At 34.2% G+C, this 14,080-nt stretch overlaps 1 protein-coding gene across 1 annotated transcript in view; it reads left to right on the top strand.

Moving 5' to 3' along the window:
• LOC136968923 (transmembrane protein 134) overlaps window positions 1-11,562 on the top strand; it is a 28,928-nt gene extending 17,366 nt beyond the window's left edge. The window contains exons 2-6 of the mRNA XM_067262992.1: window positions 648-721; window positions 1,521-1,597; window positions 8,633-8,677; window positions 10,015-10,068; window positions 10,983-11,562. Coding sequence (XP_067119093.1) covers window positions 648-721; window positions 1,521-1,597; window positions 8,633-8,677; window positions 10,015-10,068; window positions 10,983-11,062 — 330 coding nt within the window. The 3' untranslated portion in view covers window positions 11,063-11,562. The remainder of the gene's footprint in view (window positions 1-647; window positions 722-1,520; window positions 1,598-8,632; window positions 8,678-10,014; window positions 10,069-10,982) is intronic.
• Window positions 11,563-14,080: the final 2,518 nt, after the last annotated feature.

A 14,080-nucleotide genomic window follows, 5' to 3' on the forward strand; every position in this document is an offset into this window, starting at 1 on the left:
TGTCTTTCGAAAGGTCGTCTGTCCTTTATCAAAATCTGTTAACATCCTCCAGGCACAATGATGGATTTGTATACAAAAATTGACATGAAATGAATTGTTCACTAGCCTATATAAATAACTATGCATCTTGACAAATAATTTGTTAATTTGGATGAAAATTGTCATTGCTGCCTGTATAGTTTTGAGAGACAAAAACCATTGGATGCCAGTAAATAAATTTATTACAGAAACAAACTTATTTCATTTAATATTACTTCTCAGCATTTTTTAGAAAACCTCTGAAATAAAAAAGTAAACTCATTTTATTGATCAGATATAATTGTAGTATTTACCAACTAAAATGATTGCCTATTTAATTACACAAGTACAGTACCTTATTACAGTATATAATGTAATTACAAAAATTAGATACAAAGTGCTATTCAACAATAATAATTGAAATTTTCTAAATAGTAAAGATTTCCCTTTACATTTTCAGTTATCTTTTAAAAATTACAAAATATTGTATTTCATAAAATTTATCTTACTTTGTTCTTTCGGATTAGGACTTCAGTTACAAGAAAAATTTCGTAAAGATCTATCTATCTTTTTTTCATTAGCTATTTTATTAAAGTGTAAAATTTTAATTGTGTTTTTATATATTACAGAGCTTGTCTAAAGATAGTGATTCTTTAATTCAGAGTGATGTGTACGGTAAAGAAAAATATGATTCCAGATCAAGGTATGAAGTTTCCCTTCTAGCTAATAATTTACAATACTGATTTTTATAGATAAAATGACTTTAAAGAAATGTATTACAAACTTGATATTTAAAATGAAATCTCCAAGTTTTGAGCTATTGGTTTTATCTTTAAAATACTTTAATAATAATGTTCTATAGCTATTGGAGATTGATGTGAGAATAAAAAATTTTGAACATTTTATGTTGACAAATGCATGAGCTTCTAATCAATTTAGATATGGCTGTGGAGATTGATTGCACTAAACAAAAGAGCCAGTGAATTTAGTGATGCTGCTAGTCAAACTTTGAACTCAGTAGTCAAAGGCACAAGCAACCCTGGCTTGTGGCATCGTCAAATCTTATTCGTGTTGCCAAATTCCTCATCCTATCTTTTGAGAGAGCTGCTTTCATTTGGTCACCCAGATTTATTTGTTGTTTGTTAATGATTGTGTATAGATATTATTTTTAAGAATATTATAAATTTTATTTAATAATAGAAAATTATACTTGCGTGTTGTGACATTACCAATAGTGGATTTAAATTATAAGTGAGTTCACAAGCACTTTCGATAGCATAAAGCTACCATCGTCAGGTGAATGTTGAAAGCCGTTTGTCAGAATGTTGAGTACAACTGTCAAAAATTTGACAGTTGTATTTAACATTCACCTGACGATGGTAGCTTTATGCTATCGAAAGTGCTTGTAAACTCATTTATAATTTAAATTCACCATTAGTAATGCCACAACACGCAAGTGTACATTACTTTTGATAATAGAAAAATTTGATTTATTGTTTCAGTTGGTGGAAGCATCCAAAAGTAAAAGAAAATTGGAAAGTTATGTTGGCAGCATTTGGTCTTCTATTTATCGGTTTAGGTAAGTAATGGCAATTATTTGATTTATTAAAATGTAACATTGGTCATCTGACAGCTGCTACTTAACAACTGGTTATTATATAAAAATAAACACCTAAAATACCAGTGAGAATATTGTGCGTGTTTGGTAACCCCCGGTGTTTTTAACAAGTTTGCTTGCCTGACGATGTTCGTTTAACATGGACGAAAACATTTGCACTTCGTGTTTAATATTCTCGCTGGTTTTTAGGTGTTTGTTGTGTTGATTTCATGAAACATTGGTCTCAATCTTCCTTACACACTGGTGATTCAATCAAAAAATACACTTACGTAAAACCAGATAACCGGAGTGATTAGTATTCGGGTCGCAAACATTTTCGTAGCCTCTTCTAGGCTCTTCTTCAGGCTTAGTAGTAATAAATTTGAATATATTCCTTTTTGAATTTATTACTACTAAGCCTGAAGAAGAGCCTAGAAGAGGCTACGAAAATGTTTGCGACCCGAATACTAATCACTCCGGTTATCTGGTTTTACGTAAGTGTATTTTTTGAAACATTGGTCGTATATAAATTACATTAATTACATAAATAATATAAATTACATAAATTACATAAATTAATTTCCTGAGATAATTGCACAATCAATTTATAAAGTATTCCTTTTGAAATTGTACAATTGCAACACAATTGTTATTCTGGTTGAATATGTAATTGCATGCAAATTGTCTGTTTAGTTACTGTTTACTAGCAAATATCTGTTGTTTTATGCTTTTTAATCATTATTGTATATTTTAATGCATTTTGTATTTTATTATAAGTATATTTTTTACTTGAACATGGTTGTTAATAAGTAAGTCTGAGTTTATGGTGATGTTAAGCTATTGTGAGATAAGCAGAGGGTCGGGTTAATCCCAAATAACCACTTACACTGCACGGGTTGGTAAAACCCGACCTCGTTGTCGTTGGATGGCTAGGAGGGCAAAAAGTGAGTGGGGAGGTGCGTCGGTAAGTCGGCAGGCGTCCTCAGATAGACAGGAGACGGGTTTAATAAATAAAATAAAAGTTTATTATACGGCTAACACTAAAGTACATGAGGCTACACGGGGTAAAATACATATAGATATAGGTTATATAGGCTGGGTGCCACTAAATGTGGTTAACATAAGGTTTTAAAATCTATGAGTAACAACCGCTGAGTCTACTCTATGCCAGCTATTCCTACTTCTGTTACAAGGGAGATAGTTCGCAGTCCACTGATAATTACCTCTAAAGTCAGAGGAGAGCTATATGCGGTGATAACAGTTCTTCATGGAAGCGGTGGGTGTCGTCGATGTCTTCTCCTCTTCTTGGATCCAGTCCGATGTATGGAGACGTACGATGTCCCAATCTAACTTCCTGTTTTTTCGCTCTCCCCGAGTTCTGGCGACGCTCGCTTTTATCCCCTTGTCGTGTGGAAGGGGGGTCACCTGACTGTCAAATGTTGATGCTAATAGTGCTGAGTTGGCACGGACATGTCAATTTTTCCATCTGCTTCTATCGCAAATGGTGATAACGATCTACTCACCCGGAGCGTTCTTCTGTCGGATGTATTTTAGTTTCCGACAAAGTTTAATGTCCGATAAATGCGTAAATCCACGGACGTCACACTATTCACATATCATTTTATTGCAATTATTTCTGTCACATTTACCTACATTGACTTTTTTTTTTTTTTAAAGGCACTGAGAACATTTCAGAAATTTATGAATGCATTTACAATTTTCTTAGTTTAAAACTATCTGTGTGTTCTGGTATACTAATGTTGAAGCAATGTTAGCAATGGTCACGTTCTTTTTGTCTTTGTTTATGAGACCATTAGCAAATGCTGCACTAACACTGGCAACATATTGCCAATGATGTATAGGTCCGTTACTGCTTTGGTTAAACAAAATGGTGATGACTGCTGTCAATGTGTATGTTGGAACTGCCATCAATGTTCTTTGGTTTAAAGTTGGAAAGAGCCTGTCATTTCAATTACAAAATGCTAATTATCTTATTTTCTATCATTTTAATTATAAAACAACAAATGGAGTAAAGTAGTTTAATAAAGCCTGATAGTCTTGTTGTTATCAGATATGGCCATATTGCACGTCTGTCACAACCACGAGGTGACATTATCGACAACTCTGTTCCGAGTGCAAGGGGAATGTGACATCAAACATTACAGTGTTTGCTAGCCAACACAGTAAGTTACATTGATGTACAGAAACCAATAGTATGAAAATAAGACATAAGGTTTTTGGAAATAGATTAAATCTATGAAACAATATATGAATGTATATATAAATACATGTTCTGTTTCTGAATATGAACATGTAATGAATGTAATTTATGTAGTTAAATAACTATATATTTTATCAAAATGCAATCTTTAATATTTAGAATGTTTTTGATTTAAATTGCCGATTTATGATAAATCATTGAAACTTAAATACTTGTACAGTAGAGAGTCGTTTATCAGAATCAATTGGGGACTGGGGTTGTTCGGATAACCGATTATGTACGAAAAAATATATTAACCTGTCCGATATTGAAATTTTTCTCCTGTCGAGTGTTGCTTTGTGTTGAATTTTTCTCCGTTGCATGTTGCTTCGTGTCAAATTTTCGTCGATTTTAAGCCTAATGAAAATTTTTATAATAATAATCGAGGCTATTGTATCGTTAAAAATTATTTCTTTATTTTGTACAAACAAAATAAATATATTGAAAAATATAAAAACATAAAAATTATACTTTAGAAGTAAATCTAGTATCAAAAAAGTTCGATTCGGCACGACACAGTCCGACCGGAAAGCATTCGGACAACCGGTGTTCGGATAAACGACTCTCTACTGTATTTTAATATGTTGTCTTTTGGAGATTTATCTTTAGAATAGATTTTAGGAAATTCACCTCTTAAGGTGATTATCCTAGGAAGAGAATGGTCTATATTCTCAAATTTATTGTGAATTATTATTGATTATATAATAGTTTTTTATATAAAGGGTTTATAGATAGATTGCTACTTATATAATATAATGAAGTGTAATTGAAAATACACAAAAATAAACTGGAACTATAGATTGCTTGGAAAATATAAAACACCTTTTACTTCCAGTATAACAGTTTCAATGAAAGTAAATGAAAGTTCTTTGACTTCCTTTATATGTCTTCATTAAGCTACACTTTGCACAAAATATGTTTTGAACTTGAAATGTTCTAAGTAGAATACATTCAAAAGCAGGTTGTTCTAAACCAGTTTCTCTCAATTTAAAAATTCAAAATATATTCCACTTGTAAATCACAACCAATCAATGTAATACATAAATATATAGACACAAATAATCATGCAATAATCAAACTAATTATAATAAATTGAAATAAAATTTCAACATATGGAAAAAGCTGTGAAAGAATGCTTTGTATATTTTATGGGATGTCATAAATTGTCTTTCGTGCTGTGAAGATGGAGTTGGCTTCTTTATAATCAATGCAGCCCCTTTCTTTAGGACTTAAAAATCTCAAGTAGTTTGAGCCCACTCAACTGCACTGTGTTAATAGAAGAATTTCAGTTTGACCATTTCCAAATTTACTGTGACTTCTGATTCATATGCATAAGCAGGCAAAGCCATAATCAGGTTTTTCTTATTTATGGTATGTTTGTGCTCTTTAAATCCTTTAAGTACAGACTGGATTTCTTGTGTTAAACTTCTCATCAATAACAAGGATCCTATACATTTCAGGTGTGTTCATCTTAACTATTCTGTCCTCGTTGTTCTGCAATAATTTAAGTTTCTTGTTGTAGTTAACCAACTTTGACGTGTGTCACAATCTCTATAATGTGAATGAAATAAATCCTATCTCTACATAACTTTGAGAAACAGTTTACATCATAAAGTTATATAGAAATAGAATCTATATAATAGAAACTTTCTTTACAATTAGACTAGATCATCAGATATTTGCTTTAAAGAACATATGTCAGTTAATAGGAATAATTACAATTGCACCACTGACACAATGGTCATATGACATTAAAGTTTTTTGGAACAATCTGATGTTAATTTATGAACTAAGAGAATACTGTCCAATCAATCTGCTAGTACAGATGGTATATTTAGAGAAAATGCAAATATACAATGTAATTAATTCCCGGGATGTTTTTCAATTAGAGAACACGTGGAAAAGAATAATTAATGCACAGAATATTTATAATTTCTATAAGAAAATTAATAAACTTATTTAATTGATAAAATTATATGTATTTAATGTTAATTGTTACTAATTACGCCATAAAAACTCTTCTCCGATTGGCTAATTTTAAAAATTATTCTATCGACGTTCCGTTCCGTTTCTTTAGCAGAGGAGTCTAATATAGGCCGAAACAGTTCATTAATACAGAAACATTTTCAGTCTTTATTAGGCCGAAAATGTTTCCGTATTAATTAATTTTTTTGGCATCCTTATTGAACAGGTTCGTCGACTTTATATTTATGGTTTTTATCTTTTATTAAAAACGAGAACATTATATAATTTTAGCAAAAACTTTCACGTAGATGTGGATTCCATAAAGTATACGTAATAAAAATTGCTACAAAACTAATTACGGCATTTTACTGTAATATTTTTTTAAAAAATTGTAGCTCAATGAATGTAGTGATCAACAAAATAGTCAGAAATTATAGATTATTTTTATGGTGATTTGAGTTACATCATAAATAAATAAGTAAATTAATATAAAAATTTCTGGTCATTTAACCGATTATCGAAATCTTAATTTTTCTAAATACTGTAGATATAATGTCTTGCCAATTTGGTAGTTTCATATTGTTAAAATAAATATGCACGAGTATCATTTTCTTATTAAATTGTGATTTATTTGAACAGCATTTATACTTAAAATGCCGTATTTTACGGACTATAAGACGCACTTTTTTCTTCGAAAAATTGCCTCCAAAATTCAGGTGCGTCTTATAGTCCATAGCGTCTTATAGGTATTTTTTTTTTTAAAAATTGCTTAAAAATTAAGGTGCGTCTTATAGTCTGTAGCGCCTTATAGTCCGTAAAATACGGTAATAAAAAATTGACTCTTGTAAATTGAAAAATATATATTGAAAATTCTTGAAAAATAAGTTTTTATATTAATGAATTTTCTTGCAATCTGCTGATTATTGATTAAAAATATTGTTATAATTAAGTTTGATGTAAATATGGGTTGTGAATCCAAATTTTTGAATCTTTGACATTTATTAGTGACACACCACTTTGTTATCTATGAAGCATTCTAATAACTTTGAGCAATATTTAATACTCAAAATTAAATCACTTAGTGAAATGCTACTTTGGAAATTCAGTATGGAATGTCTCTTGTTGGACATTTTGTGATCAATTTGCAGTGTAAATATGAAAATATTTTGGTATTTTATGTATTATTTTAGCTTCCCCAATGAAATATTTTACTTCGTAAGTAATTTACAGAGGGTTGATCGCGTTACATAATGCCGAATTAATAGACCTATAAAGTAACCTAAATGCCATGGCACCAGTTTCGATTATGCTCGATCCGATGGCCACGTCACGAAACTATAGCCCTGCATCAAAGTTTCCACTGTAAAAGACTTCTTTGAAGAACATTCGTGCCCAAACGGTCCCATTCCTCCTTACGGGCTTTCCGTAAGCCTGCCGTCGTTTTCGGACGACGGCTTCCCAGAACTCGTTTCGATAGACCTAATGCACGGTAATCCGTCGGAGCCGCGTCGGGCGACTTCACGGGAATGTCGTCAAAAGGGACGGTATGGATTCCCGTTTCCCATTCCAATACGTGGATGAAATCTCGGGTCGATTTGGAGGTATGACCGGAAGCTCTGTCTCGATGCACCCATACATTCGTTTGGTCATTTCTGTACAAAGCAGGGATCTCTTCACGGTATAGAGGTTCCAGAACGTTAGTCCGGTAGTATGTCGAATTAATGTTAATGTTTTTTCAACTTTTCTGATGTTTAGTTTACTGTGATAACAATAACTCGCAATGACCATAAGGCCCGACGGAAAACTTTCGTGACATTCCTCGAACCATTTTCGGTATGGTCTCCCATCTGACGGTCTGTATTTTTTATTACCCGTGATTTGTTACAATTGTTCGTGTACACCCCATCCTTCATCTAGCATGATTACAAACTGCCACTTGTTTACCAAAATATACTTTTCTTACAGTTTTTGGCAGTCGGTCTTTCGTTCTCGGATGTGACGAGACAGCAGCTTGCAAACTCGACCTTTATGGCATTTCTCCAATTTCAAATTCTTGCGAATGATGGCACGAACTGTAGACTAGGCTATTTCGACACTCCGGGCAATACTTCGTTGGGTTTTTCAATTTGAACCACCGATCGGTCGTCGCACTTTTGCCATCACCTCCGGCGTACGGCTCGGGGCGTTCCTTTTCCCGGGCCGAATCGAAACACTCGACGACGGTCCCGGCTCTTGCGAATCATTTCTTTCGAGAACCGACCGTATCCCACATCGCAAAACGTTAAAACCACGATTTTTTCACATTTTAATAATTTGAGTTTGCGAATATTTTGTATCAGAAAGCGCAGTTACATAACCTGCCGAAAAGTCTGAAATTTTAGGTGGCATATTTGCAATAGATAAACCTTACTTATCAAAAGTAAAACAGAATATACAGCAACAAGTGGGCCAGTTGCTTTTATTCTACTTCCTACAACCGGAACTAAGGGTAATACGGAAATCGGCATTACGGAACACGATCGACCTTCCGTATTTGACGAAGATAAGCATATAAAATATCTCGTTTAACATATTTCTATACAATCTGATATATATCTCGAATGCGTGCGATTATTATTGTTTTTGATTTTTATATTCCATAAATGAATGAATGTACTGGTATTATGACAAAAAAAAATCTTTACCTTTTTTTTGTTTGTTTATTAAAAATATTTCACCGTATAAATTTATTTGAATAAATGTATATTTTAAGATGTAAGAACAATATTAATTTGCTTTATTCTACCTTTTAGGTTTACTTATCACTGGCGTTGTAGTTCAAGTTTTACCCGACATGGGTAGGTCACAATTTTAATTATAATAAAAATTGATAAAATTTAGGAATACAACAAATTAATCTAATATATCAAATCATTGTAATTACATAAACAATTTGTAAGCTCAATTTTGTTACTATTAGTCTACATACCAAATTAATGAACTTACTGGGTTTTTAATTAATGTAGCTCTGGATTGCCTAACTGGTAATGAAATTGCATCTGCTATATACTGTGCAGAAACATTTCTTGGATTATTACACACTATTTAATATTAAATTATTAATATTGTACAAGATGACTATCTGTTTTTATATCAAATTGCCATTATTCAATTAAATTTTAGAGCAAATCTGGCCGTTAAGTATTTGGATTAATATTATATCTTTAACAAAATAATTTATAAGTATTATATATATGATTACATCAGAGACGAGGAGGAAATTTTTGACCCAAACCGTCTGCAAATAATTACCTCGACTCGATTCGAACTCGGATTCCCCGGGGCGGTGGGACGATACCTTACCATTTAATTAGGTTAACCTTTAACGTAATTATCTCTATATAACATACGATTACATAATACACATATTTAATGTAATATAATTATTGCGATTAATGCGATCTAATGCAGACAATCGTTCCGTCTGTGGCGGACAAAAGCAGTCGACGGCGTAATAAGCTAATTTGTTACAAATTACGTTAGGAAGTGGTTTTAGATTTTTTTAAAAATAGCTTTTTTAGTTATTTCAGAGAAGTTTTCAATTATTAACAAAATCATTATGCAAAAATTTTTATTTGTGTAACTTATTATGGAAACAATACAGCAGAATTCCAAAGGAGAAATGGATTTATATTTTTACGATCTCATTTCTACGGAATTTTTCTTAAAATGTTTCAAAATCATTTTTGGGTCTTACGCATCTACGCATCTTAAAACATATTCAAAATTCGTTCTCGTTAATTTATACCAGACCGGCAGTTTACGTCGGTAACCGTCTCGCCGGCCCACTCGCAAACACCGTACGGACTCGAAAGTCCCTAAATCGAAGCAGTCTAATTCATCTAAATAAGATTGCATAATATAATATTTTAAAAGTACTTAGAATATTTTATATATTAAAGATTTTGAAATTATAATTAAATTAAAAGTGTATTTGTGAAGATGTATTTAGTCTTTAATAGATGTTATTTTAATCATCAATTAATTAATTTAGAAATATCAATTATAAAAGGTACAATTTATTTAGTCGGGTAAACTTGCTAGGATAATTAAGATTGGATTATCAAACACAGATTTCTGTTTAAAATTTTTATTTATTATTATTGTGTTTTCACGCAATCGATACTACTTTTAGGGGTTCAAAGTTTCGTGTTTTTCATTGCCGGTGCCATCTGTTTTATACCAGGAGGTAAGAAAATTTGGTTTATGAAATTCTGTTGTTTTGAAGTATTAAATTTATAACAACATTAAATTATAAATTACCGTGTATGCATATCAATACAAAAATCTTAAGAAAAAAGAATAAAATACAATCATGGAGTACGAAATCCTTGGAAGATTTAGCCATTATCATTTCTTTGTTCTTTAATTGTCTGCCATTTACACTAAGATCCTAACGAAGAACGTGGACATTAGGTTAAAATTTTTTTAAAAACGATTTATCTAACGTTATTCTTACTGTTTTGTTGGTAACATCTGTTTACCTCTTTAAAATTAATTACAAGGCGCAATTTAAGGGGTGTTTGTCGGTGCAATTGTTAAATATCCACTTTCCATCGACAATACATGGCGCAATTAAGGTGTATATCGTATAGGTTAATATATCCGTCTGTTAAGGTAGTTATGTAAAAGTACATACTTTCGGGATATATCTTGACATTGGGTTACGAAGAGAGAATCGTTTAAGTCAGTAACTGTACAGGAGATATCCGTCCTTTTTGCCCAAGCTTCGACTCTCCTATATCCGTTTTAAACTCGGAAGGGCGTTGGAAATTCCGAAATCTTATTGGATGGAAAAGGTCATTTTTAAAACGATAGTCTTTTGATCTGTTTTGTCAGTGGGGCATTAAGTATTGAAATTTTAATGTGTGATGTCTTATAATTATTTTAAAGAATAAAATGTACTTAATATTTATTTGTTTTTATACTTTTGTTTCACTTACAAATGTGTAAACACCCCGTTCCCGTTTTTGGTGGAGACTTGTCTATAAATTTCACGGGTTTTAACGTATAAACGTTTGTGATGCCCTAATTACATTTCTATAAAGCTTTTGAAAGATTTTTTTATTGGTATTTTACTAATCAATTTTTCTATATTTTCAGCTTATCACGTGGTGTACGTCTACTGCGCAGTCAAAGGAAAGAAGGGATACGATTTCTATAATTTACCCCTTTTTAACTAATTGTATATATACGAACCGTTTCCCCCTAAGTAAATGTGACTTTGGTTTCCTACATAATTTGTACATTGTGTATGACAGTGCCATACGTTACACACTATATTGCACGCACCGATCTGTGTTTTCGTTTTGCCACGTTCCCGTCGATTTGTATAATCGCCGAACGTTTATCCATAATCAAAACTAATTTTTGTATCGTGCGCCCGGGCGACTTTCCTAACGAGTTCAGTATTAACGGGCGCGCCCGAACCTTCTGTGTAAAGACAATTGGCATTATTATATTAACGTAATAGCAATTCTGGTCGTCACGGACGAAATTTGTTTCGCTTTCTACGTAATTTGGCATTAGCCGTAGAATTAGTCGACGTAAAACTTAATCGCACGCAACTTCACGCTGACAATTGTATATAATTTACTATGGAAAATGTCTTTGTTTTTAACCGTGTTTGTCATACACATGTATATTCACGTAACCGTAAATAAACTTTTTTATTATTGTTTAATTTCGGTGGTTGCGCCGGTGACGCCTTCCCCGGCCGTTGCCCAATGCGAAAATTTGGCCATCCAAAAATTGCCGTGTTTTACGTAACGTGGGTGGACCCTTTTGGACTGCCAAATATGCCAATGCGTCCTTACATTTGTAGATGTGGGCACTTTGAATCGGAGTACCCTGTTTGCTTTTACTCTGAGTAGGCTTTAAGAGAATAGATTCGATGGGGCGCTAAACAGACGTTTTAAACTGGTTTGAGTTAAACCAGTTCAAAATGGCTACCAGTTGAACTTCCAGCACAGAAAGCGACTCTGTCAGAATTCTGTTACGTAAAAATACTGCGAGAATCTCGGCAACTACGCGTACTGTCACTAAGCGAGAGGTTAGATCCTTTCTTCCATTTCCTTGCAATTCTAGGAGGTTAACGTACCTAAAATCGTTTACGGAAACATGTATAAGCAAGAATAACTCGGATCTTATCGCCGTGTTTACTTATTTCGCAAACTTTTTGCCTCATTTGCATATTTGGCAATCCAAAAATTGCCGGCAAACAAATTGTTTATGCTAATTTTCGTGTCGATACTCTTCTGGGGGCTATATCGAGGTGTAAGGTCAAAAACTGGGGTTAAGTATACGTAACAATTGTTTTTTACTCGTATATAACGCCGATTCTTCCGTAAGACGAGTGGAAAAAAGCATTAATCGGAAACCGGGCTCCATACTATAAATATGAAAAAATATAAATTGTTTTGATAGAAATTATCGGATGTTTAATGGCCGTTTAACCCCGGATGCGTGGTTTTTTGTGTCGTGCCAACTTTCAAACACTGGGCTCTTTAATGCCTCGTTTGTGTGTCAAATGTTTTTCTAAGTTCTGGTATCCTTAGGAGGCTCTAGCACCCAAAAATATAAGTGAATCTTAGCCGGGATACAGAAGCGCGTGCAACAATTGAGAGCATCCTTTGTTAAAAGTATTGTTAGAGAATGTATTAGTTACGGGGTTTTTACTGTCCGGCATATAATCTTATCGATTGTTCTCCAACCTGCACAATACTGACCGACAGGATTCTAATGCACATAATCCAGCGTTATATCGCGATTTATACGGGGTTACGTAGGAGCGCCGTGGCCAAAATTTCGATGTAAGATAGGCGACACCGGATTAAATCCGAGACGACTCGCGCCATAATTCTGGAAAGGGGGGAGGCCGCGGCGTTAAGTCAGAAGCGTCAGAGTTTGATAAAGTGAAACGGGACCACCCCGCCCGTGTCAGCGCGCATACATCATCCCGCTCCTTCTTTAATTATGACGTTGAAACGACTCCAAAGACCGGGCAATTAGCCGAGTGTAAGATGTCTTCGGGACGAGGAAGGAGCGATAAGTTCGGCCACCCCCGACGAAGGCGCAACACCGTTCACGTTGGTCCTCTTATTAAAATATCCTCTAGACGAGGTTGTTGACACGGAGGAAGAAAGTATGCGCGACTGGTGTAAGTCTGCGAGACAGTGGATAACGTTAGATAAACAGATCTGTCAAGTTCTGATGTATACGACCCCGTGTTGAAGTAAACATCCCCGCTAATGGCGGGCGAATAAGAGGGAAACCTACTCTTCCTCCGACCCACCGTTTAAAAAAATGCCACTAAACCGAAATCGCACGCACGTAACTTGTTACTCCATTACGCGTCAAAAATTACCGGGCTCGGCGGAAAGACGACGTAACTTATCTTCCTCTCCTGGAATTGGTGCGTCCGTTGCACCGCTGTACGAAGGGGCGTACCGTTAAGTGACGCAAGACGTTACGCCGATGACCTTTGGTTAAAATATTGTTACGCTCCGGTAGGTTGTTATACCGTATTGTGTTACGCGCCTTTATTAACGTGTCCTCCGGCGATAGTTTCATCGTTACGCTTATTTTATGGAATTATTGCCATTCCAGTGTTAGCAGAATTTTATTTTGTTACGATGTCCAGATTTTAACTTTTTTGCTGGGTAGAAGTAAAGCGAATAATCATCGAACGAGTTCGATTGGTGGACGATGTGACCAATCGAACGTCTTGTTTAGATTATAGGTAGCACTTTTTATCTTTAAGAACGGCGATAAAGGTTACTAATCTTAACATATTAAAATAAATACTGCGTAACACGAGATTCGACGAGACGTTTCCGTCGAGAATAAAGTTCGATATCCACTTAGATCTTTCGGATTTCAAGAGAGATATCCGCTGGATAGATGCGAGATACGATAGTTACGTTATGTTTGTAGTAACGGCCGTAGTGTTACCCCACCGTCACTCGTTACAGCCGGCCTACTCGCTTTGTTGTGACAGCCCAATGTCGTGGTAACGATCCTAGTGTCGTGCCCGTTAAAGGCGGGATTTTCTGCGTGTGTAAAAATTAAATATAGAAGTAGCAAATCGTAATTTAGATAATGCAGTTACGAAAGACTACCGTCACAGTCGTGCGGCTTCTGTCGATTGTCCGAAGAAAGAAACGTGTTTCGATTATCCTCCACCAGGTGGCGCTGTAGCA

This window comes from Centruroides vittatus, unplaced genomic scaffold, assembly GCF_030686945.1.
Source record: "Centruroides vittatus isolate TY-2023 unplaced genomic scaffold, ASM3068694v2 contig_166, whole genome shotgun sequence".
Classification (NCBI taxonomy): domain Eukaryota; kingdom Metazoa; phylum Arthropoda; class Arachnida; order Scorpiones; family Buthidae; genus Centruroides; species Centruroides vittatus.